General features: G+C 42.6%; 1 protein-coding gene across 4 annotated transcripts in view; it reads left to right on the top strand.

Annotated features, from left to right (window-relative positions):
• Nucleotides 1–23,578, top strand: part of EML6 (EMAP like 6) — a 295,572-nt gene that overhangs the window by 89,679 nt on the left and 182,315 nt on the right. For all 4 annotated transcript variants that reach the window (XR_013276589.1, XM_077485543.1, XM_077485540.1 and 1 more), the window contains exons 8-10: nucleotides 963–1,100; nucleotides 6,982–7,238; nucleotides 12,906–13,118. Coding sequence is in view for 3 of the 4 variants with exons in the window: in XM_077485543.1 (XP_077341669.1) it covers nucleotides 963–1,100; nucleotides 6,982–7,238; nucleotides 12,906–13,118 (608 nt within the window). In the remaining variant the exon portion in view is untranslated. The remainder of the gene's footprint in view (nucleotides 1–962; nucleotides 1,101–6,981; nucleotides 7,239–12,905; nucleotides 13,119–23,578) is intronic.

Raw genomic sequence — 23,578 nt, 5'->3', positions numbered from 1 at the left:
GAATATTTCATGTTTACCATTTTCAGCCAGCAGATGGCCAGCTGCAGAAAAGCTCCATTTACAGCTGTAATGTGAATGGACCCTTCAAAGCAAGGATTTCAGATTACACAGATTGCAGTGTGACTTATGCTGGCAATACACGATTAGAAAATTGTTCTAAAAAGCGTTCAACTTTTGAAACATTGCTATGCTAATTTGCTAATGCTTAAAACACTGTTTATGTTGTTATGGATCGATATAATATATCAATAATTAGGCGACCTATATCGATACAATGATGGAGTTATCCCATGCATATTCAACAGATGTTTAGAAATCGGACCGTTTTTTTCGAACTATTTTCTAACCATGTGCCCTGGTTCACACTGACTGGGGTAATGAAATTGCGCGAGTTTGGCTGAACGCGCACGATTTCAGTCCTGCATGTCAGTCTCGATTTCAGGGGAGCGATTTCAGAGACATCAATGGAAATCGCACCGCAAAATCAGAAAACGTAGTACAGAAACTACTTTTGGGAACTGGTGTGGCAGCGATTCGGATGGTGCCATTGCCGCCGATTTGGCATGCGATTTGACATGTCAAATCGCATCAATGTGAACCAGGGCTGAATGGCTAGTTTTATTGAAGGTACACAACCCCTTGCTATCTCCCAGTAAATATGCTCTCGTTTAGTCAGTATTATGGGGTCCTCCTTGTTGGAAAGCCAACTGAATGTCATGGATCCACCAGGTATTAAATGTTTAATTAAAAAAGGAAAAAAAATGAACTATACAGAGCATTAGCCTACAAACTTTGTAAAAGACGACAAAAACCATTGTATTTTCCTTTATAATATAACTTAAATTGTTAATTTTCAACACATTTTATAATAAAAGTGATGGGGGGTCTCATGTCTATTGTCATTGGAAGGGCGTAACGTAGTTTCTTTTCTCTGTCACATGACCCCTTGTTCTTGCCTTTAGACTGTGGAGTCTTGCGGACCATGCACTGATCGCCCGCTGTAACATGGAGGAAGCAGTGCGAAGTGTAGCCTTCAGTCCCGATGGATCTCAGCTAGCGTTGGGCATGAAAGATGGCTCATTCACTGTTCTCAGGGTCAGGTAGGACAAACTAATTACCAAGTTGTATAAAAGAAATATGTTTTTATTTCATATTTGATAGATATCTGCAAATTTGCCCTAATGCATCAGTTGTTAAAAAATATACAGTATATACAATATTTGTATTTTTTTTTGTCCCCTGCTGTTGACATGGACACAGGCTTTATAAACTCAGTTGCAGGGTGTGGAAGCACCGCACTCTATTGTATAGTATTTATTTTTTTAAATACATTATTACCTTATGTATTTTCTAGATTAAATATGAAATATTTATAAGCAATATTTTATATTGAATTTACAAAAAGATATTAAAATTTTTTTTTTAAAGTGTTTACTAAACCCAGGAGCCTGCATTCACTATATCTGGTCTCCCACAGTACACAGAACATGGAAATTAAATTATTTTAGTAACTATAAACTGCTAAATACCTTTTCTCATCAGCAGTGAATCTCAGTCAGTGTCTGGTTAAAGCTTGTACTTCTGTTCGCTGTATTAAATGTCAGTGGTCCCAAAAAAGTGTCAAAAGTGTCCAATCTGTCTGCCCCAATGTCGCAGTCCCGCTAAAAATCTCAGATCACCACCATTACTAGTAAAAAAAAAAAAAGAATAATAAAAATGCCATAAATATATCCCCTATTTTGTAGATGCTATAACTTTTGCGCAAACCATTCAATATACGCTTATTGCAATTTTTTTACCAAAAACATGTAGAAGAATACATATTGGCCTTGTCATGGTTATGCAGTGATCTTCCTGTGTTTGCTTACCTTCCCTCATGTCTTCGGACTAAGAAGCCAGCCACTTCCACCTGGTGGGTTTTATGACCTCTCCTCTAAGCATGGCTCCACCCCAGGCCCTATCAGGGAGCCCTATATTAACCTGTGCACTGCAGGCCTCAGTGCTGATCAACCATTGTGTATCAGCTTCCTGTTTCCTGCCGTGTGCTCTGCTACTGGTTTCCGTTACTGACTTTGGCGTGTCTTGACTATCCCTGCTTGCCTGTGACCCTGACCTTTTGGCGTGTACCCGACTATCCTTGTCTGCTTGTGGCCCCGACCTTGGCTTTGTCCCTCACCATCCCTATCCTCCTGTTTCCTACTGTGGGTGTGAGCTGGGGGACCCTGGGGGTCGCGACCTGGAGCCAGTTGCAGCCAAGTCCATCCTCACCACTGGAGGCTCTGGTGAACACCTACTGGCTCTTAGACTCCGCGCCCCAGGGAATCTCACGCTCTATCCCCAGTGGGATCTGTCCCCCGTCTGCAGCAGTTAGCCGTAGGGTCCACAACCTTGCGGTGCACTCCGGATCCCTACGGTGTGCACCTGTCACCTCGCCTCAAGGTGACCCGACAGTTTGATCAGCCATGGACCCAGCTGACGTGCTGCTTCCTGCAGATGATCCATTGCAGAGCTTAGTTCGGCGACTTGAGACCCAAGAATCGCATTAGACCCAGGTGATGCAATTCCTTCAGGATTTGGCGTCCCGTTTTGAACAGGTTCAGGCCTCATTAGGACCCCCGGTTCAACAACCTCAACCGCTATCTGCCACTGCACCTATCGCATCAGTCGCAGCCACACATTCATTACAACTACCAGCTCCGGTCCGTTTCTCTGGGGACTCCAAGGCTTGCAGGGGGTTCCTTAGCCAGTGCACAATTCATTTTGAACTTCCGCCCCAAAACTTCCTGTCCGATCGGGCAAAAGTCGCATATATCATATCCCTCCTGTCCGGCGAGGCGTTAGCCTGGGCCGCCCCTCTGTGGGAACTGAATGATCCAGTGGTTTCTAGCCTGTCTGATTTCTTGAAACTTTTTCGGAATATCTTCGAGGAACCGGGTCGTGTCTCCTCAGCGGCTAGCGCTCTTTTACGTCTCCGCCAAGAGTCCGCTTCTGTGGGACAGTATGCTCTTCAGTTCCGTATCCTCTCAGCTGAATTGAGCTGGAATAATGAGGCCCTAGTTGCAACCTTTTTACATGGCCTCTCTGATAGAGTGAAGGATGAATTAGCAGGAAGATCCCTTCCTGCTGATCTGGACAGTGTCATCACCTTGTGTAACCAGATCGATATTCGCTTTCAGGAGAGGGCCCTGGAAAAAAGACGCCAGCACTCCCCGTTCTTTAGGCAGCCTGAGTCCCCAGTCCCTTCTCCTCAATCCGAGGAGCACCCCCTGCCTACCGAGGAACCTATGCAGTTGGGCTGGACTAAGTTATCTCCCGAAAAACGCGCTAGGCGCAGAACTCTGGGCCTATGCCTCTATTGTGGGGCCAAAGGTCATTTCCGTGACACTTGTTCTCTTCGTCCGGAAAAATGCTCAGGGCTAATACATCTGGAAGGTGGAGTATTAGACCCTGAAATATCACCTTCACCTTCTCGTCTTCTCCTTTCTGTGTTGCTTCATGTCGGTGCTTCCTCTCGTTCGGTCTCAGCACATCTGGATTCCGGAGCCGCTGCCAATTTCATGGATTGGGTAACTGCATCCTCCATGAGACTTACCCTTTTGCCCCTTACAACACCATTGGTGGTCTTGGCGATTGATGGCACGGTTCTCCCAGGGGGTCCTATCCGCTTCCAGACTATTCCTGTTAAGATGTCAGTAGGGACACTCCACCAGGAGTGGATATCCTTCCTTGTCTTACCTAAGGCTTCATCTCCTATCATATTAGGTCTTCCTTGGTTTCGGCTCCATTCTCCACACGTTGACTGGTCTGCTGGACAGATCCTGGCTTGAGGTTCCTCCTGTTCCTCTTCCTGCCTACTCAAGGGTACCCCAAAGGAGAGACTTCCCGTTGCCACCATCTCAGTATCTTCTGCTTTTCCTGCTGTATATGGCGATCTCTGGGACGCGTCCTGCAATAGTCGGACTGGTGCACTCTCTGGGTCATGTGGTACTCTGGATGAGGAGCCCACCTATGAACCTGAGTTGATCATTCGCTCCAGTTCGCATAACCAATTACCTCTGCCTGTCCCTAATCTCCCTTGGACGCACAGCCAGGCTAACTTGTCTGCAAGTTCCAGAGTCGCTATGCCTTGTGATGCGATTGAGATGGTCGCTACATCTGACAATACTATTCAGTCGGCCTCCACACCACTTATGCCAGTCCAGCCCATGCCCAATGAGCTTCCTGCTTCTTGTTCAGGACCTTCTGTGACCCAGCCTCACCCTACTACTACTATGTCCGTTCAAACCCATTTAAGAGGCTCTATCCATCCTTTGGATAGAATACCTCATTCGGCCAGGAGGGGTTTTCGATCTTTTTCTCAGGGTTCTGTTTGTGTTTCAGCTATCCAGCTTGACTCTTGCGACATGTCACCCTCTAACCAACCTGACCTCAGGGATCCACTGACCTCTGCCCAGTCTGGTGGTCCTGTTATGGATGCCCAACTCAACTTTAAGGGTGTGGGGGTCCCTGCTCAGACTCCTGATCTTCTTGCCCTTACCCATTCCTAAAAAGCCTTTAGTCCTCAAGTCCTCTCGTCCTCTCCCTACCTCTGCTTTGGTTTCTGAGGATAATCTAAAATACGAGGTTAGTCAAGTTTTGGATTCCCGACTCCATAAAGGCATTCTTCAATACCTCGTACTTTGGAAAGGGTTGGGTCCTGAGGAGAGGTCTTGGATCACTGCATCTGAGGTCTTTGCTCCCTGTCTGTTTAGGAGGTTCCATCTGGAGTTTCCCTTTAAGCCTGGACCCAGGCGGGGGAGGGGGAGGCCTCGTAAGAGGGAGGGTACTGTCATGGTTATGCAGTGATCTTCTTGTGTTTGCTTACCTTCCCTCATGTCTTCAGACTAAGAAGCCAGCCACTTCCACCTGGTGGGTTTTATAACCTCTCCTCTAAGCATGGCTCCACCCCAGGCCCTATCAGGGAGCCCTATATTAACCTGTGCACTGCAGGCCTCAGTGCTGATCAACCATTGTGTATCCATTGTGTATTAGCTTCCTGTTTCCTGCCGTGTGCTCTGCTACTGGTTTCCGTTACCAACTTTGGCGTGTCTTGACTATCCCTGCTTGCCTGTGACCCTGACCTTTTGGCGTGTACCCGACTATCCTTGTCTCCTTGTGGCCCCGACCTTGGCTTTGTCCCTCACCATCCCTATCCTCCTGTTTCCTACTGTGGGTGTGAGCTGGGGGACCCTGGGGGTCGCGACCTGGAGCCAGTTGCAGCCAAGTCCATCCTCACCACTGGAGGCTCTGGTGAACACCTGCTGGCTCTTAGACTCCGCGCCCCAGGGAATCTCACGCTCTATCCCCAGTGGGATCTGTCCCCCGTCTGCAGCAGTCAGCCATAGGGTCCACAACCTTGCGGTGCACTCCGGATCCCTACGGTGTGCACCTGTCACCTCGCCTTAAGGTGACCCGACAGGCCTAAACTGATGACTTTTTTTTTTTGGATATTTATTATTGCAAAAGTAAAAAAAAATTGTTTAAAAAAATAAATAAAAAATTGTCGCTCCTTTTTTGTTTATAGCGCAAAAAAAAAAAAAACGCAAAGGTTATCAAATACCACCAAAAGAAAGCTCTATTTGTGGTAAAAAAAAAGGACTTACATTTTGTTTGGATACAACGTTGCAATTGTCAGTTAAAGCGACACAGTGGCGTATTTAAAAAAATGGCCTGGTCATTAAGGGGGTAAATCCTTCTGGTCCTTAACCACTTAAGCCCCCGGACCATTTTGCTGGTCAAAGATCAGACTACTTTTTGCGATTCGGCACTGCGCCGCTTTAACTGACAATTGCGTGGTTGTGTGACATTGCTCCCAAACAAAATTGACGTCCTTTTTTCCCCACAAATAGAGCTTTCTTTTGGTGGTATTTGATCACCCCTGCGGTTTTTATTTTTTGCACTATAAACAAAAAAAGAGCGTAAATTTTGAAAAAAATGCATTATTTTTTAAATTTTGCTATAATAAATATCCCCCAAAAATATATAAAACACTTTTTTTCCTCAGTTTAGGCCGATATGTGTTCTACATATTTTTGGTAAAAAAAAAAAAAAAAACGCAATAAGCGATTATTGATTGGTTTGCGCAAAAGTTATAGCATTTACAAAATAGGGGATAGTTTTATGGCATTTTTATTAATACGTTTATTTTTTGCTAGTAATGGCGGCGAACAGTGATTTTTATCGTGACTGCGACATTATGGCGGACACATTGGACATTTCTGACACATTTTTGGGACCGTTGTCATTTATACAGGAATCAGTGCTATATAAATGAACTGATTGCTGTGGAAATGACACTGGCAGTGAAGGGCTTAACCACTAGGTGGCAGTGTAGGGGTTAAGTGTGTCCTGGGGAGTGCTTCTAACGGTGGGGGGGCGTGGCTGTGTATGACACGTCACTGATCTCTGCTCCGATCACAGGGAGCAGAGATTAGTGACACTGTCCCTAGGCAGAACGGGGAGATGCTTGTTTACATTAGCATCTCCCCTTTCTTCCTCCCCTTGAGACGATCCCAGGTATCCCTGCGGCGATCGAGTCCACGTAACCCGCGAGCGCACTCACGGAGGTCCCTCCTGGCCCGCACGTGATGGCACAGCGGCAAATTTAAAGTTTACCTGTACGCCCATTTGCCTGTCCGTGCCATTCGTACGCCCATTTGCCTGTCCGTGCCATTCTGCCGACGTACACGGGCGTGCATCGGTCGGCATGTGGTTAAGTGGTTAAGCTTTGACAGTAAAACCTGAAAGCTCATTGGTTTCTGTGCAGAGCTGCGCCACATTTTGCACACTCCAGTTTTAGTAAATCTCCCCTAATGTGTAATAAATATTTGTAAAATAAAGGTTATGGCAAAAAAAAAAAAAAAAAATACTAACAAAAAAATAAACATTGACCAAAATCAATAATACTTTACCTTCATTGTACATGTATATTTTTGTCTCAAGGGACATGACGGAAGTGGTTCACATCAAGGACAGGAAAGAAGTCATTCATGAAATGAAGTTTTCTCCTGACGGTTCCTATCTCGCCGTGGGTTCCAATGATGGTCTTGTGGACGTGTATGCTGTTGCGCAGCGATACAAGAAAATCGGAGAGTGTAACAAGTCTTCCAGTTTCATAACTCATCTCGACTGGTCTGTGGACAGCAAATATCTACAAACAAATGACGGAGCCGGAGAAAGATTGTTCTACAAAATGCCATGTTAGTACAAAAAATAAATTTTTACATTTTTTTGAATATTTATGAATTTTTTTTTTTTTTTTTTTTTGCTAAAATCCAAGTTTTAACCTGCCTCAACACAACAACGAAGAAAGGGGCCCAATTTCAATGTCTTCAAAGTTTGACATATATTTTTTGATGGAGAGCACACACACTGCACCTTCCCTGAACCCCAGGTCTTGCCCCGCTAACACATTTCACCCATCCAAGCACATATTGTCAGAAACCATGAAACCATGAAATCAGGCCGAGACAGAAGTACAGTCAAATCACACTTGTTCAATTATAAAAGTAAAAAGAACAAACGTAGTCAAAACATAGCCAACGTTCAGCAGCTGGCACGGATAGTCAGCCAAGCCAGAAGTCAGGGATCAATGTAGAGGAACAGCAAGCAGGATCTGGAGCCAGAAGGGATGTCGGCAAAGCAAGTTATTAAACAGGAACACAGGCGATTGTTTCTTGTGATGTTGACCAAGGTGAAGGCAGAGCTCCTCTGGACTGGACAGCCTAAGTAGGCAGGACTGACGAGCAGGATATCATCAACAGTTGAGTAACTGTGGAGAGATATAGGAGCTGGGAATTAGCCGACAGTTGAGTGGCCAGCTCAGAGAAGGAAGGACTGAGCCCAGCCCTGATGCATATGTATTGCAAATGGAAGTGCCAAATTTACTCAAACTCAAAATTTCTGTCCCATCCCTATGGGATGCTGAGAATATGAGTTTGATTTAGTTTAGGCGCACCTTTCATGTTAAAGAAAATTAGCAGAGCAAGCAGGAAGGTAAGGAGTAGACATGTGCAGTTTGTTTAGTTCCAAATAAAAATTCGGACACATTTTTTCGTTATTCGGAAATTCAGATGTATCCAAACTTCTGAATTACGATGAATGAGAAAAAATTACATGAAATTCGGCTTTGAATCCAATTTGAAGAATAAAATTAAATAGAGTAGAAATAAAGTGATAGAATATAACAGAGTAGAATAAAACAGAACATAATAGAATATAAAAGAATAGAATAGAGTAGAAAAGAATAGAATAGAAAATAAAATAATAGAATGGAAAAGAAAAACAATAGATCAGAATAAAGTAGAAAGAATATAACCGTCTTCCGAAATTCAAATGGAATGAATTCAAATAGAATAAAATAGAATAGAATAGAAAATAAAGGAATAGAAAAAAACAACAGTCTAGAACAAATTTAGAATATAACTTCAAATGTTGAATAGAATATCAAAAACAATAGAATATGATAAAATAGAATATAACCGTCTTCCGAAGTTCGAATTTCAAATAGAATGAATTTGATTAGAGTAGAAAAGAATAGAACAGAAAAAACAATTGAATTGAATTCAATAGATTAATATAAAAAGAATATAACCATCTTCAGAAATTCAAATTTTTAATGGAATAAATTTCGAACTCTAGAATACATTAGAGTAGAAAAAAAACAAAGGAATAGAATAAAATAGAATATACCCGTTTTCCGGAACTCAAATAGAATAAATTCGAATTCTGATTTTCCAAATTTAGTCGAAATAGATTCAATTTGACTGAATACACAAATGTCAAATCGAATTCCAAAACAAATGAACAAAATGAAACAAATAAAACAGATTTAACTAAATTAAAGTGACAGTCTCGTGTTTTGTTGTTTCAAAATAACAAACATGTTATACTTACCTCCTCTGTGCAGTTGGTTTTGCACAGAGCTGCCCGGATCCTTCACTTCTCGGGTCCCTCTTCGATGCTCCTGGCTCCTCCCTCCTGTTGGGTGCCCCCACAGCAAGCAGTTTGCTATGGGGGCACCAGAGCCAAGCCGCAGCTCCATGTGTCCATTCGGACACAGAGCCACGGGCCCAGCCCAGCCCCCTCTCTCTCCTCATTGGCTCACTGACTTTAATTGACAGCAGCCAATGGTGCTTCACTGCTGTCTCAGCCAATGAGGAGGAAGAGTCCCAGACAGCCGAGGCTCTCGTGCAACATCGCTGGATCAAGAAGGGCCCAGGTGAGTGTGATGGGAGCTTAGAATGGCTGCAGGTTTGCCAACCGCCAGTAAATTTACTGACAATTTGTAAAAAAAAGAGTCGGCCCTCCAGCTGTTGAATAACTCTAAGTCCCATGAGGCATTGCTCGGCTGACAGTTACAAGCATGACTCCCACAGGCAGAGGCATGATGGGACTTGTAGTTTTGCAACAGCTGGAGGGCCACCAGTTTGGGACCCCTAAATTCTAGACACTGCTTCAGTGCAGGCATAGAGCAGATCAGATCTGTGTAGAGTGTTGATTTGCGGATTGAACACAGGAACATACGGGAATGGAATAGTAGATGAGCAGAGGTTAGTAATAGCAAAGGTAGCAGTTCAGAGAGGGCAGAGTAAATTCCAGGTCAAGGTGAGATCAGACTGCCAGAAAAGGTACCAGGACAGCAGGCGATAGATGTTGTCAGGAACAAGTCCAAGGTCAGTAAAAAGTATACTTATAGGTTCAAGAGGTGTCAGGAGACACACGGTTACAGGGATAACCAATGATCACTAAGCAACTTTTCCAGGCAATGCTAAGGTTAGGCAGACTGCTTGACTCCAAAGCCAGTGAAGAATGTTCACGTGTGCACGTGCATGTGCAGCCATAACCCAGAGCATTAAGCCATAGTTGGCTCAATGAAGTTGCCTTATTCCCATAGTGCATCCTGGTGCTAACTCTTCCCCAGGTAAGTGATGTACACGCATCTGGCCATCCACATGATGCAAAAAAACAAAAACAAATCGTGATTCATCAGAGCAGGTCTCCATCCATTGCCCCGTGGTCCAGTTCTGCTGCGCATGTGCTCATTGTAGGCATTGACCGATCTGTAGCTACGCAGCCCCATAAGCAACTAACTGCGATGCACTGTGAGTCCTCCTGACACCTTTTATCGGAACCAGCATTATCTATTTCAGCAATGGGAGCTCCAGTAGCTCTTCTATTAGATCGGACTACACAGGACAGCCTTCCCTCTCCATGTGCATCAATAAGCCTTGGACGCCCATGACCGTGTCACCAGTCCTTGGACTAGAGGTGTGCAGAACGGAAGAAAAAAAAATTGTTTTGATTCGCTATTTACATTAATTTGTTTAGTCAAATTTGTTTTCGGAATTTTGTTTTGTTTATTCAAATCAATTAGAATTTTCCAAACAAATCGACCAAATTCAGAAAATTCCAAATCCAATGGAAGTCAAATTCATTCTATTCGAAATTAGAATTTTGGAAAGCAGTTATTTTTTTTTTTATTCCATTCTATTCTATTGTTTTTTCTATTCTATTCTTTTATTTTCTATTCTTTTTTATTCTATTTGAATTCAAATATTGTTATATTCCTTCTATTCTATTCTTTTCTATTGTTTATTATATTCTATTTTTTTCTATTCTTTTCTATATTTTTTTTATTCTATTCTTTTTTTTTTTTCTTTTCTAGTCAATTATAATTATATTCTAATCTATTTTCTATATTACTCAAATTTGAATTTATTCCAATCGAATTTTTGGAAATGTTTATATTCTTTCTATTCTATTCCATTCTATTCTATTGTTTTTTTTGTTTTTTTTTATCTATTATAGTCTTTTTTATGCTATTCTATTTGAATTTGAATTTATTCTATTTGAAATTCGAATTTCGGAAGAAGATTATATCCTTTCTATTTTTTTCTATTCTATTCTTTTTTCCTATTCTATTCTCTTCTCTTCTTTCCTATTCTTTTCTATTCTATTTGAATTTGAACTTATTCTATTTGAAATTCTAATTTTAGAAGATGGTTATATTCTTTATATTTTATTCTATTCTATTCCTTTATTTTCCATCCTATTTTATTCTGTTCTTCTATTTTCTATTCTATTTTGTTCTGTTTTACTCTATTCTTTTATTTTCTATTCTATCCCTTTATTTTATATGCAATTTTTTTTCTATTCTTTTAATTTGTATTCAGTTCTATTTTACTTTATTGTATTCGATTCTTTTATTTTCAGTTATATTCTTTTCTATTCCTTTATTTTCCATCCTATTTTATTCTGTTCTTCTATTTTCTATTCTGTTTTGTTCTGTTTTACTCTATTCTTTTATTTTCTATTCTATCCCTTTATTTTATATGCAATTTTTTTTCTATTCTTTTAATTTGTATTCAGTTCTATTTTACTTTATTGTATTCGATTCTTTTATTTTCAGTTATATTCTTTTCTATTCCTTTATTTTCCATCCTATTTTATTCTGTTCTTCTATTTTCTATTCTATTTTGTTCTGTTTTACTCTATTCTTTTATTTTCTATTCTATCCCTTTTATATGCAATTTTTTTTCTATTCTTTTAATTTGTATTCAGTTCTATTTTACTTTATTGTATTCGATTCTTTTATTTTCAGTTATATTCTTTTCTATTCCTTTATTTTTCCATCCTATTTTATTCTGTTCTTCTATTTTCTATTCTATTTTGTTCTGTTTTACTCTATTCTTTTATTTTCTATTCTATCCCTTTATTTTATATGCAATTTTTTTTCTATTCTTTTAATTTGTATTCAGTTTTATTTTACTTTATTGTATTTGATTCTTTTATTTTCAGTTATATTCTTTTCTATTCCTTTATTTTCCATCCTATTTTATTCTGTTCTTCTATTTTCTATTCTATTTTGTTCTGTTTTACTCTATTCTTTTATTTTCTATTCTATCCCTTTATTTTATATGCAATTTTTTTCTATATTCTTTTAATTTGCATTCAGTTCTATTTTACTTTATTGTATTCGATTCTTTTATTTTCAGTTATATTCTTTTCTATTCCTTTATTTTCTATTCTATTTTATTCTCTTTGGAAATTCAAATTCAAATTGAAAACTATTCAAATTCTAATTTCGTCCGAAATTTTGTTTCGTTGTTTCGGATTTGTTACTATCGTCATTCAGAAAAATTTCGGATACATCCGAATAACGAAACAAATGTGTCCGAATTTTAATTTGAAACGAAACAAACTGCACATGTCTACCTTGGGCCACTGCAGCCCGGGAACATCCCACCAGAGCTGCAGTTTTGGAGTTGCTCTGGCCCAGTCGTCTAGCCATTATAGTTTGGCCCTTTTCAAAGTCTCTCAAATCATTACACTGGCCTATTTTTTGTGCTTCCAACACGTCAACTTCAGGGACAACATGTTCACTTGCTGCCTAATATATCCCACCCACTTTCAGGTGCCATTGTAACGAGATAATCAACGTTATTCACTTTACCGGTCAGCGGTCATAATGTTATGGCTGATCGGTGTATAGCAGTGATGGCAAACCTTGGCATCCCCAGATGTTTTTGGAACTACATTTCCCATGATGCTCCACTACACTGCAGAGTGCCAGAGCATCATGGGAAATGTAGTTCCAAAACATCTGGGGTGCCAAGGTTCGCCATCACCGGTGTATAGTCAGTGGGGGGCGTGGTCCAGTTATAACCTGGTATATTTATACTCTACTAGAATAAATAAATCTGTAATCAGTCTGCGTCTCTGTAATTCTAATTCCCTGTCTTAGTGACCAGAAAGACAGCAATTACAAGTGCAGCTTGGTTTTAATTACAGTTGCATATTAAATATTCCCTGAGATTACAGAAATAATTATATACATTATTAAAACGTGTATTTCTGTGTTGCAGCTGGTAAGCATCTGACCAACAAGGATGAGATCAAAGGGATTCACTGGTTCTCGTGGACTTGCGTAGTTGGACCAGAAGTCAATGGAATATGGCCAAAGTACACAGACCTTACCGACATCAACTCCGTGGATGCCAACTTCAACAGCTCGGCTCTGGTGACCGGAGATGATTTTGGATTGGTGAAATTATTCCGATTTCCTAGTTTAAAAAAAGGTTTGTGACCTTTCCGTTATCTGATAAAAGAAGAGAACCACCGTTGGTGGACTTTGTTATATATATTTGCTAAATTCTAAACTGGTGCCAAGAATAATTTGGATAATGCAGATGCTGGTGCCATGTTGACGTCCTTGTGAGTTGGCGATGTGTGGGGGGGGTGCCAGGGGCTACTGTACATTATTCCTGTGCACAGGGAGGTTTTGGTAACAATGGTACACCTCATTTCACCTCCTAAGGGTGCGATAGGCATGAGAGGGACATAATCCCTCAGACGTGATCAGAGCATACTCAAGTATCTACTCCACTAAATGGGGCCCACAAACAGGAACGTATCTTTTGTTTATCACCTATGAAGTGGGGTGGGGGAAGCCATTGGATAAGATTTTCCCACATATATATTTGCTTCTTTCCTTGGCAAGTCTTGGCTGGGGGTGTCTGCTGTTGCCCAAGACTTCTTGCTTGGACTCCATGGAGTTTAACCACTTCAGCCCTGGAAGATTTGGCTGCTCATTGATCAGGCCATTTTTTTACGATACGGCACCCCGTCGCTTTAACTGACAATTGCACAGTCATGCGACGATGTACCCAAACATTGACATCCTTTTTTTCCCACAAATAGAGTTTCTTTTGGTGGTGTTTGATCATCTCTGCGGTTTTTATTTTTTGCCCCATAAACAAAAAAAGAGTGACAATTTAAAAAATAAAATATATATATTTTGTACTTTTTGCTATAATAAATATCCCCAATTAAAAAAAAAAAAAAAGCTATTTTTTTCTCAGTTTAGGCCGATATGTATTCTACATATTTTTGGTAATAAAAATCACAATAAGCGTATATTGATTAGTTTGCGCAAAAGTTATAGCGTCTACAAAATAGGGCATATATTTATGGCATTATTATTATTATTTTTTTTTACTAGTAATGGCGGCGATCTGCGATTTTTTAAATTTTTTTTATCATGACTTCAACATTATGGCGGACACTTTTGACACATTTTTGGGACGACTGACAATTATACAACAATCAGTGCTATAAATGGCACTGATTACTGTATAAATGTCACTGGCAGGGAAGGGGTTAACTGTGTTCCCTGACTGTGTGTTCTAACTGTAGGCGGAGGGGACTGACTATAGGAGATGACAGATCATGGTTCCTACTAGCTATTAGGAACTCATGATCTGCATCTCCTCTCCTCACAGAACAGGGATATGTGTGTTTACACACACACATCCCTGTTCTGCCTCTCGTGCCGCCGATCATAGCGACCGCCGGTCATGAGCATCGGCACCCCTGCAGTGCAGCGGACGCATTCGTGCCTGCTATCCCGCTTAAAGGAGCCAACGTACAGCTACAATGGTTCACGGGATCGTGCCGACCTGTCGCAGTATGACGGTGGCTGGTCGGCAAGTGGTTAAAGGTATAAAAAGAAGTAGAGCAACCCCTAAAGAGCTGCTGGTGAATATTGGTCCGATTTTCTCCCCCAGAGCATACACAGCCAGGCACACAGCATTTCTTGCATTATTCTACTGGCTCCAGAGAACGGTCTAGGGTTATTTTTTGTTTTTTATTGAAAATGGTGAAATGGGATACAAAGAGAGAGCATGGGATACCCCAGAAAACTGTAGAACTGAATAACTTGGGGACTCTGACTGCAATGGGGTTGCTTACTTACTTAGCCACAGGATCATCGGTTGCCTTCTGCTGTTATCCACCAGGCTCTTCCTAGTGAGGGAGATGTAGACTCACACCACCATATCACAGCTGGACTCTTTCCCACCAACTTCCTCATAGCTCTCTCCAGTAGGCTTAGCTGGGATCTCGGTGTCTTCACAATGGATTCTTCTAGAAATCTGCCCCAGGGGCAGAACTCCTGCACAGGGGGTCTCCTCAAGCAGGACTGGTCCCAGGAACTCTGCTGCTGCTGCTGCTCAGGCTATTTATGAGCTGTCTCTCCACCTTCTGGGCACACCCACTCAGGGATTGGCTAGCGTTCCATAAATATTGAGGCAGCACATCCTGCTCTGCATCCCACTATGGTTCTAGAATCCTCTAGAAGACGGAGAAGTAACAGAGCAGCAGCCTGTAAAACACTGAGCAGCCCTAATTAATCAACCCCTGCCTCTCTTATTACCGTGGAGCTAAATAAATTTACCTATCAGCCTGCTCTACACTAGGAGGTTGCTATATAAAAAATAAATAAATAAAAATCTTCTCTGCCAGTCTGTCCATAAATGATATTTTCATTGGACGTTTAACTTTGAATACCATAGCAGATTGGCGTGGCTCCAAGCACGCAGTTTCGTTCTCCCAGGATTACACTCTCTTTAGGTGCTGGCAGAGACAAAGACCATCTCCTTCCAAGATATAATATAATCTACAAGTGAATGAAAGACAGGCTTTAGCTCCAGTCCCCGCCCACCAGTCAACGCCTTTCTGACATGTTTCACCCACATTGGGCTTAATTGTAGAAGATCTCCACTATTAACCCCAATGTGGGTGAAACATGTCAGAAAGGCGTGACCAATGGGCAGAGACTGGAGCTGAAGCCTTTTCATTGACTTCACACTGGAGTTGAATACAGCATGCGGCTGGACTTGTATGCTATCTAGAGTTCAATCATGTAACAGTTCCTTGTGTCTCCCAAGCACTTTAGACATACAGTATACCCGACTTGGCCTTTCTGAAGGTATCCTTTTCACCTTCTTGGGTTTTTAAATTATTTTTAATGTTGCGAAGAATAACAGGATGCATGGTACCAGAACCAGGAACTTTAGCATGGAGATATAACCCAGCCCAGCATACTGTAGTGTCATCATCACTTTTGTGTGTATTAACCCTTTGATTTAAGACGAACCTTCACTGAAAAAGTGAAGTTCTGCTGGTTTGCCTCCCCTCGCCAGGCCTATACCTAAGTTACAGGTTTCTTTGGGATGAGCACTACCTGCTCCCACTTCCTCAGTCCCCACCTAGACAAGGGTGAGGTCTCTTGCCTTGCCCCCCCTCCTCCCGCAGCCTCATTAGACACATCACAAATCCCAGGAGGCTGCTGGACCGATCACCTCAAATGTGGGCCCCAATGTCTTCAAAGGGCCCCATATGATATTTATTACATATAATGCTACAGAAAACTGTCACGGATGGGAAACTTGCTGGAGGAAATAGTCAGAGACTGTTCTTCGGGAGTAGTTGGAGACTAAAGTCATGCTATAGGAGACAGGCAGAGACTAGGAACATTATCAAAGAGATGGCCCCTGCCCCCATTCTCTTAACCAAACGCATGAAAGACATAACCAGAGAAAATTCCTAGCTCAACTCACCAACCAGTCTGCTTGCCAACCGAATTAACCTGTCCAACAGTATGCATTAAAAACAGGGGTTTAGTTAGCACACATTTGCAAATGTATGCGTAGGCTGCAAGGCCTCTTCACGGCACCATGTATTACTTGCAGTCCTATCTCTTCTAAATCTATGAGAGCCTCCACAATGGGAGCACATGCATTCTTGTGGATAGATAAAAGGCAGGTGGGCCTGGAGGTGGCCCAATCCTCCTTTAAATGTACAGAGGCACATTGGACACCCAGCACATAGCACAATGGCAGCAATGTGCTCCCATTATGGAGGCTCTCATAGATTTAGAAGAGATAGGACTGCAAGTAATACATGGTGCCGTGAAGAGGCCTTGCAGCTTACGCATATGTGTGCTAACTAAACCCCTGTTTTTAACGCAAACTGTTGGACAGTGTAATTCAGTTGCTAAGCAGACAGGTTGGTGAGTTGAGCTGGTTTTGTCTTTCAGAGACTAAGAACATGTTCCATGAAACCACTAGACTTTACTACTCCAATCAAAGCACCTTTACAGAATAGTGTTCCATCTCCTGACTGCTGGGGCCCAAGGGCCGCACTTCAAACATGAAAGGGCTGCAGGTTGGGCGCCAGGGTCCCAGAGAAGCCCTTGAAATAATTATGGAGAACTTTATGCTAAAAGCATTTCACTGGGGGGTTACCCTTGCAGTTGTGGTGAGAATCCCACTTTACAGACAGCTTAAAAGATCATTTATGTCATACAGCTTGATCTGCCAAGTGGTTTTGGCCTTGGAACTATGCATGCACCATCAGATGGGGAGGTCAGTCAGCCACAACGCATGGAACCTCTATCAACATTTACAGGAACCCTAGGGTTCTACAGAACTATGGCTGCCTGCTATAATAGTAGGCAAGCTGTTGGGAGAATCTTGCCAAAAATGAAAATCCTATGACAGGTGATGCCATATGCCATGTCGTATCTCAGTACAAGATTCTGGGAAAAGCAGTGAACCAATCACAGAAGTAGGAAATAACATTTCTGGGGTTATACCATACACAAAAAGTGTTGGCAATGCCTCCTGGGTGCTGTTTTTGAAGAAAGCAATGTTTGTCAGTTTCAGAAAATTAAAGCAGTTGCAAACTGAAATGGAAAGGTGAATTTGAATAACCCTAAATTACAAAACACCTAATGTTGCCGATGTTGGTTATGTAATAAGACGAGGCACTGAGGTCTTGAGGAATGTAGAATTCGGCTTTACTTGCATAGGAGAACAGCATACATGTGTGAGAACAGCATTACAGGAGAGAGCAGAAAGAATAAAAACTTTCTTCCTGTACAGAATATACAAGTATATCTAGACACACAGATGCTACTATATCACTGCAGCACCATCTATAGTTCCGAGTGCATAGTACGTGCTGTTGCAATTCCAAAAGCAATTATGTATGTTATAATATTAATTATTATTATTGTTATTATTATTATTCTTTTCCTTTTTTTTTTTTTTTTTTTTTTTTTTGAGTTTTCCTTTTAAGGGTCTTTTTTTAAACTAAAAACTCAATAAGTTGTGTATCCTCCAGTGGTTTTCAGAAAGTTCAGGAGCAAGCGTCCCAAGACTGCACTAAGAAAATTTAGCTGGTGGTGAAAAAATATATAAATATAATATAAATAGAAACAAAAATATATTTAAAAAAAGTATTGCTACACACGCAGCACAGTGTTCACGTTTTGTAATACTTTTTGTAATCATTTTTTAAATAGACAACTGAAAAAATCCCAAGTGACTTATCCAAGACGAATTAAGTAATTATTTTAGCTCAAGGGACAACCTGAGCGATATGGATTAAACTGATTCCGCTAGATTGGGCTGTACATTGCATCCTCCAGTAAATGACTGATGTATAATAGATGGTGTCCACGCTGAGCATACTATTTTATTTATTATTCAGTGCACTTGGTGTATACCTACACTGAGGTCCCACACTCCGTAGGCATAAGTACGATTTTCCAGCAAATCTTCAGACGTGATAATCCCACTCACATAGTTAAAAGTTTTCTATATCCTCTCTTAGAACATGTCTTTTAAATATTTATTATTTTGAACGAAAAAAAAAAAAGTGCCTTTCCAGGATAGAGTGAATTGATTTTTTTTGAAAGTCTGAGCTATGAATAAAATAAGAGCTGTGGTGTTTGGGGTCTGTAAGTAATAGATTAGTGCTCCGCGCTACACCATATCATAAAGTGAACCTGTCAGCTTTTGTAAGCTTAAAACTAAGTCTAGGTTTACACTTGTGTCTGTGATTTCATGCATTATTTGGTGTGTTTTGTATCCCTTCTTCATGCTTTTGTCATGCGTTTTCATGCATGGTAATGAGTTTTTTTATATGCTCCCATTAAAGTCTGTAGGGCCAAAAACACCAAGAGAAGTGCCTGCACCTTTTTTCAAATTGCACACAAGTGCGTTGCATAAAAGTAAATGGGCCCCATTAAAAATAATTCCTCTGGTTATATCAGGGGAGGGCTGGCAGCCTTAGGCCTGGGGGGCAAGTCCAGTCAAGTGTCCCATTGAACCACAGAATCAGCTCACCACCCATCTACACCACATTCCCCGTACAGAAAGAGAGGGAGACTGCTCCACTTTGCCCCAAAGAGAGACTGCTTGACACTGCCTGCACAGAGAGAGAGACTGTTTCACACTGCCTGCACAGAGAGAGACCGCTTCACACTGCCTGCACAGAGAGAGACCGCTTCACTCTGCCTGCACAGAGAGAGACCCCACTTCACACTGCCTCCACAGAGAGAGACCGCTTCACACTGCCTGCAAAGAGAGAGACCCCGCTTCACACTGCCTGCACAGAGAGAGACCGCTTCACACTGCCTCCACAGAGAGAGACCGCTTCACACTGCCTGCACAGAGAGAGACCCCGCTTCACACTGCCTGCACAGAGAGAGACCGCTTCACACTGCCTGCAAAGAGAGAGGCCCCGCTTCACACTGCCTGCACAGAGAGAGACCGCTTCACACTGCCTGCAAAGAGAGAGGCCCCGCTTCACACTGCCTCCACAGAGAGAGACCGCTTCACACTGCCTGCACAGAGAGAGACCGCTTCACACTGCCTGCACAGAGAGAGACCGCTTCACACTGCCTGCACAGAGAGAGACCGCTTCACACTGCCTGCACAGAGAGAGACCGCTTCACACTGCCTGCACAGAGAGAGACCCCGCTTCACACTGCCTCCACAGAGAGAGACTGCTTCACACTGCCTGCAAAGAGAGAGACCCCGCTTCACACTGCCTCCACAGGGAGAGACCGCTTCACACTGCCTCCACAGAGAGAGACCGCTTCACACTGCCTCCAAAGAGAGAGACCGCTTCACACTTCCTGCACAGAGAGAGACCCCGCTTCACACTGCCTCCACAGAGAGAGACCCCGCTTCACACTGCCTCCACAGAGAGAGACCCCGCTTCACACTGCCTCCACAGAGAGAGACCGCTTCACACTGCCTCCACAGAGAGAGACAGCTTCACACTGCCTGCACAGAGAGAGACCCCGCTTCACACTGCCTGCACAGAGAGAGCAGTCACTTTCTGTGCAGGCACTAAAGCCGCGTACACACGGGCGGACTGTCTGGCCAACTAAGTCCGTCAGACAATCCGACAGACAGTCCGTCCTACTTTCGAATGAACGGACTTGACCACACACGATGAACAGACAGTCCGCTGAAAGCTTGCGCGATGACGTGTACAGCACGTACGACGGGACTAGAAATACGATGTCCAATACTCAGCAATGCAACCTTCCGCCGTGTAAATCCTTTCTGAGCATGCGCCATACTTAGTCCGTCCAACTAGCCTACTCACGAGCGGACTGTCTGCTGAAACCAAAGTTGGACGGACTGTATTACGGAAATTCCGAAAGACTTAGTCCGCCAGACTGTCCGCTGAAAAAGTCAGCTGAAGCCCACACACGAGCGGACTGTCCGCTGAAATGTGTTTCGGCGGACTAAGTTGGACGGACAGTCCTCTCGTGTGTACGCTGGCTTAAGTCCACCAGTCTCTGGGTTTAATAATATCCTCAAATCTTCTGAAAGGGGGGCTCCACTTAGGTGTAGAAATTCACTTTGAACTCCACCTTATTTCCAGAACTCTTTTTAGGGTCCTTTAACACTGAAGGCGCTGTACAGGCGTTTTAGTGCTAAAAAATAGCACATGTAAAGCGCTTCTTATGCCACCCCAGGTTTCCCACTGGGGCGGTGCGCTTGAAGGACATTCTGAAAAGTCCAGCAAGCAGCATTAATGGGGGCGGCTTGGGAGAGGTGCCCAGCCCATTGAAATGAATGCAACACAGCCGTTTTTAACACTTTCTTTGGCCACTAGTGGGGGTTAAAAGTGCCCCGCTAGCGCCACTAAAACAATGGTAAAGCACCACTAAAACGAGCAGCGCTGTATCACTACCGCCCACATCGCCCCAGTGTGAAAGTACCCTTTGGTACTAGATGTGCAAACAAAAAGGTGAGACCACATCTAATACCTACAGAGAGTAATGGAAATAAGGTGGAGTTCAAAGTGAACTGTGTCATTATCTGCAGGGATTGGCATTTAGGGGGGTTAAAGCAGGAAGGGATGAAATGTGATATCAACAAATGCCTCTGAAAAGTGACCTGAGCATGGATCACTTTTCAGAGGATTGGCAGTGGCTGCTGCAAGTGAATACAAGCATTTAGGCTCACACTGGTGTGCTGCGGTTTGGCTGCAGTGCGGGTGTACTGGCGGGTGTCACACCCCCTCAGACTTCTCTTAGGTTACTCATTGTTGCTGCATGTTCTGAAAGTGCACCAAACATGCAGCATGCAGGACGTTTTGTGCACTTTCAGAACATGCAGTAAAAATGTGCATCCTCTATGTCCCAGGGGCAACATGCAGGATGACTTCCAGTACACCAGCACTGCAGCCAAACTGCGGCATGTCAGTGAGAGCCCACATCATACCACCTAGCCCTAGGAGGGCAAGGTACTGGCACAGGCTGCTAGAAAAAAACTCTTTGGCTGCAGAGAGGAGGAGAGAGGAGGAGCTCACTTACTTGGATGGTCCCAGCCTCCCAGGAGCCTCACTGGATTCCAGCCAACTGCTCAGATTGAGCAGAGAGCAGGTCCAGCCTCTGCCAGCCAATGGTGTGGAGTAGGGAGGGGCTGGGCGGGGCTGTGCTGTGTAACACAGACTGTCAGCCCTGACATGAAGACATCGCTGGCTCACAGTACTGGACTCGGCCAGCTCAAGAACTGTGCATGTTGCGGTTTTGAGCTGACGACACAGCAGCCTTTGCCACCGCATATCAGAGCAGCCCAGGGGGCAATTGCATCCCTGCCCCCTGGCCCAGCCCTCCCCTGGGTTATATCACAGGAGTGCATAGGTGTGAATGGGGACTTTTTAGAGCAGGTGTCATGTGGAGCCAACTACTACCTTTTTAAAAGAGAATTTTGGGTGTAAAAAAAAAATAATCATACTCACCTGGGTGGATGCAGCCGGTATTTAATGCTGCATCTGTCCACCGCAGCTTCTAAGACTGAGAACTGAGCGATTAAAGACCACTGATCGCTCAATTCTCAGTCTTCAGTCAGCGCTGTTTCAAAAAGAGCAAAAACACTGCGCTATTCAAATGTGTAACCAGTATACAAACAGCAGCTAACACAACATCTAGGTGTGCAAATGTGACATAATAAATTTTGTGAAAAACAGTGTAGCGCTTATTTGTTTTTACCACATTACAATGTGACCAATGTAGTCAATACATGTATTAGACTATGCAAAGAAATAAAAAAAAAGACATTTAAACATTCATTGCTGTGTGTGCAAAGCTAGAATGTCCAGACAAATATATGAAAAAATGTGTCCAAAGAAAAAATGGAACAAACAGCATGAAAACAAGTGAAGAGTTCTCCGAATTTTCCAAAGTATCTGTGTGTGATACGATGAAGTGAAGACAGTCCTACACCTTCTCCAAGGAATAATCACACAATCACCGCGTGAACCCTCCACCGCATAAAATGGGGGCTTACCAGATTTAATAGATCCTACTCAAAATTATATTTGGAGGATCATATATGCTTGTAGATATACATAGGCTGTTTATGGGGTGTTGTCCTTTTCTAGAAGACTTTCAAGTGTGGCTATTTCCTCTGCGGTATGTCTCCATCCACATAAATCATCATAGGTAGTGGGATAGATATAAAGGAAGAAAGCAGGGACCACAATAGTGTAACTCCGTTTTTCGTTTCAAGTAATTTAATAAAAAATTATCAAACTCACGTGTACAAAGAACATAAGCGCTTTTTCAATAAAATCTCAGGCTGCAGTGAAGTCCCGACGCGTTTCGTCTTAAGCAGACATCATCTGGGGTACAACTTCAAGGCAGCCCTCCAGTTTATATAGCCAGACCCTCAATCAGGCCTAGATTTCCTCCATCAGTGTCACCACACATCATTTCCGGTATCCAACATGGCCGCCGGCGTGCGTTCCACGCCTCTTTTTAATAGTGTGAATGGTCTGGTCAAATAACTGGTACATCCCATATTCTTATGTATGTTGGACGAATCGCTTCCGTGTATCTAAACAACAAAGGCGAACGTCCTAACGTACGCCAGCAACGTCCAAATGGAACGCAGGCATAAACACTGAAATGTTCAGCCGATCTTTTAACCTCAGCGGAAGTAAAATAAACGTGACCCCCGCGTATCTCACAAACGGAAGTGGTCAGCCTGGAACGTATGTCAACATCCCGGCGCCATAACGTCACTTCCGTGTCCCCGTACTCGAAAAATAAAAAATAGACGTGTAAAAAGACGCCATCTCTGAGGTATTATACAGATCAGCACAAGAACAAATCTCTTATATATATTAAATAGAAAAAATATAGAGTATATACTCTGAGCTGAGGGATGTATATGGTAGAAAACATTTTTTGGTAAAAAATAAGTAAAAAAATTTATGAATAGAAAACATTAAACATTCGGACGCTGCATCCAATAGGAACACAGTGCCTATGATCACATATTAGCTTGTGTAACCATATTTCCCAGGAAAAGTAAATTAAAAGGCAAATTTCGCAAAAAATGTTTTTTCTAGTAATTTTACCCAAAGAAGTTGTTATAATCTA

This window comes from Lithobates pipiens, unplaced genomic scaffold (assembly GCF_037356315.1).
Source record: "Lithobates pipiens isolate NorthernLeopardFrog02 unplaced genomic scaffold, aLitPip1_a1.2 Scaffold_18, whole genome shotgun sequence".
Taxonomy (NCBI): Eukaryota; Metazoa; Chordata; class Amphibia; order Anura; family Ranidae; genus Lithobates; species Lithobates pipiens.
This window is presented reverse-complemented; position numbering and strand designations above follow the sequence as displayed.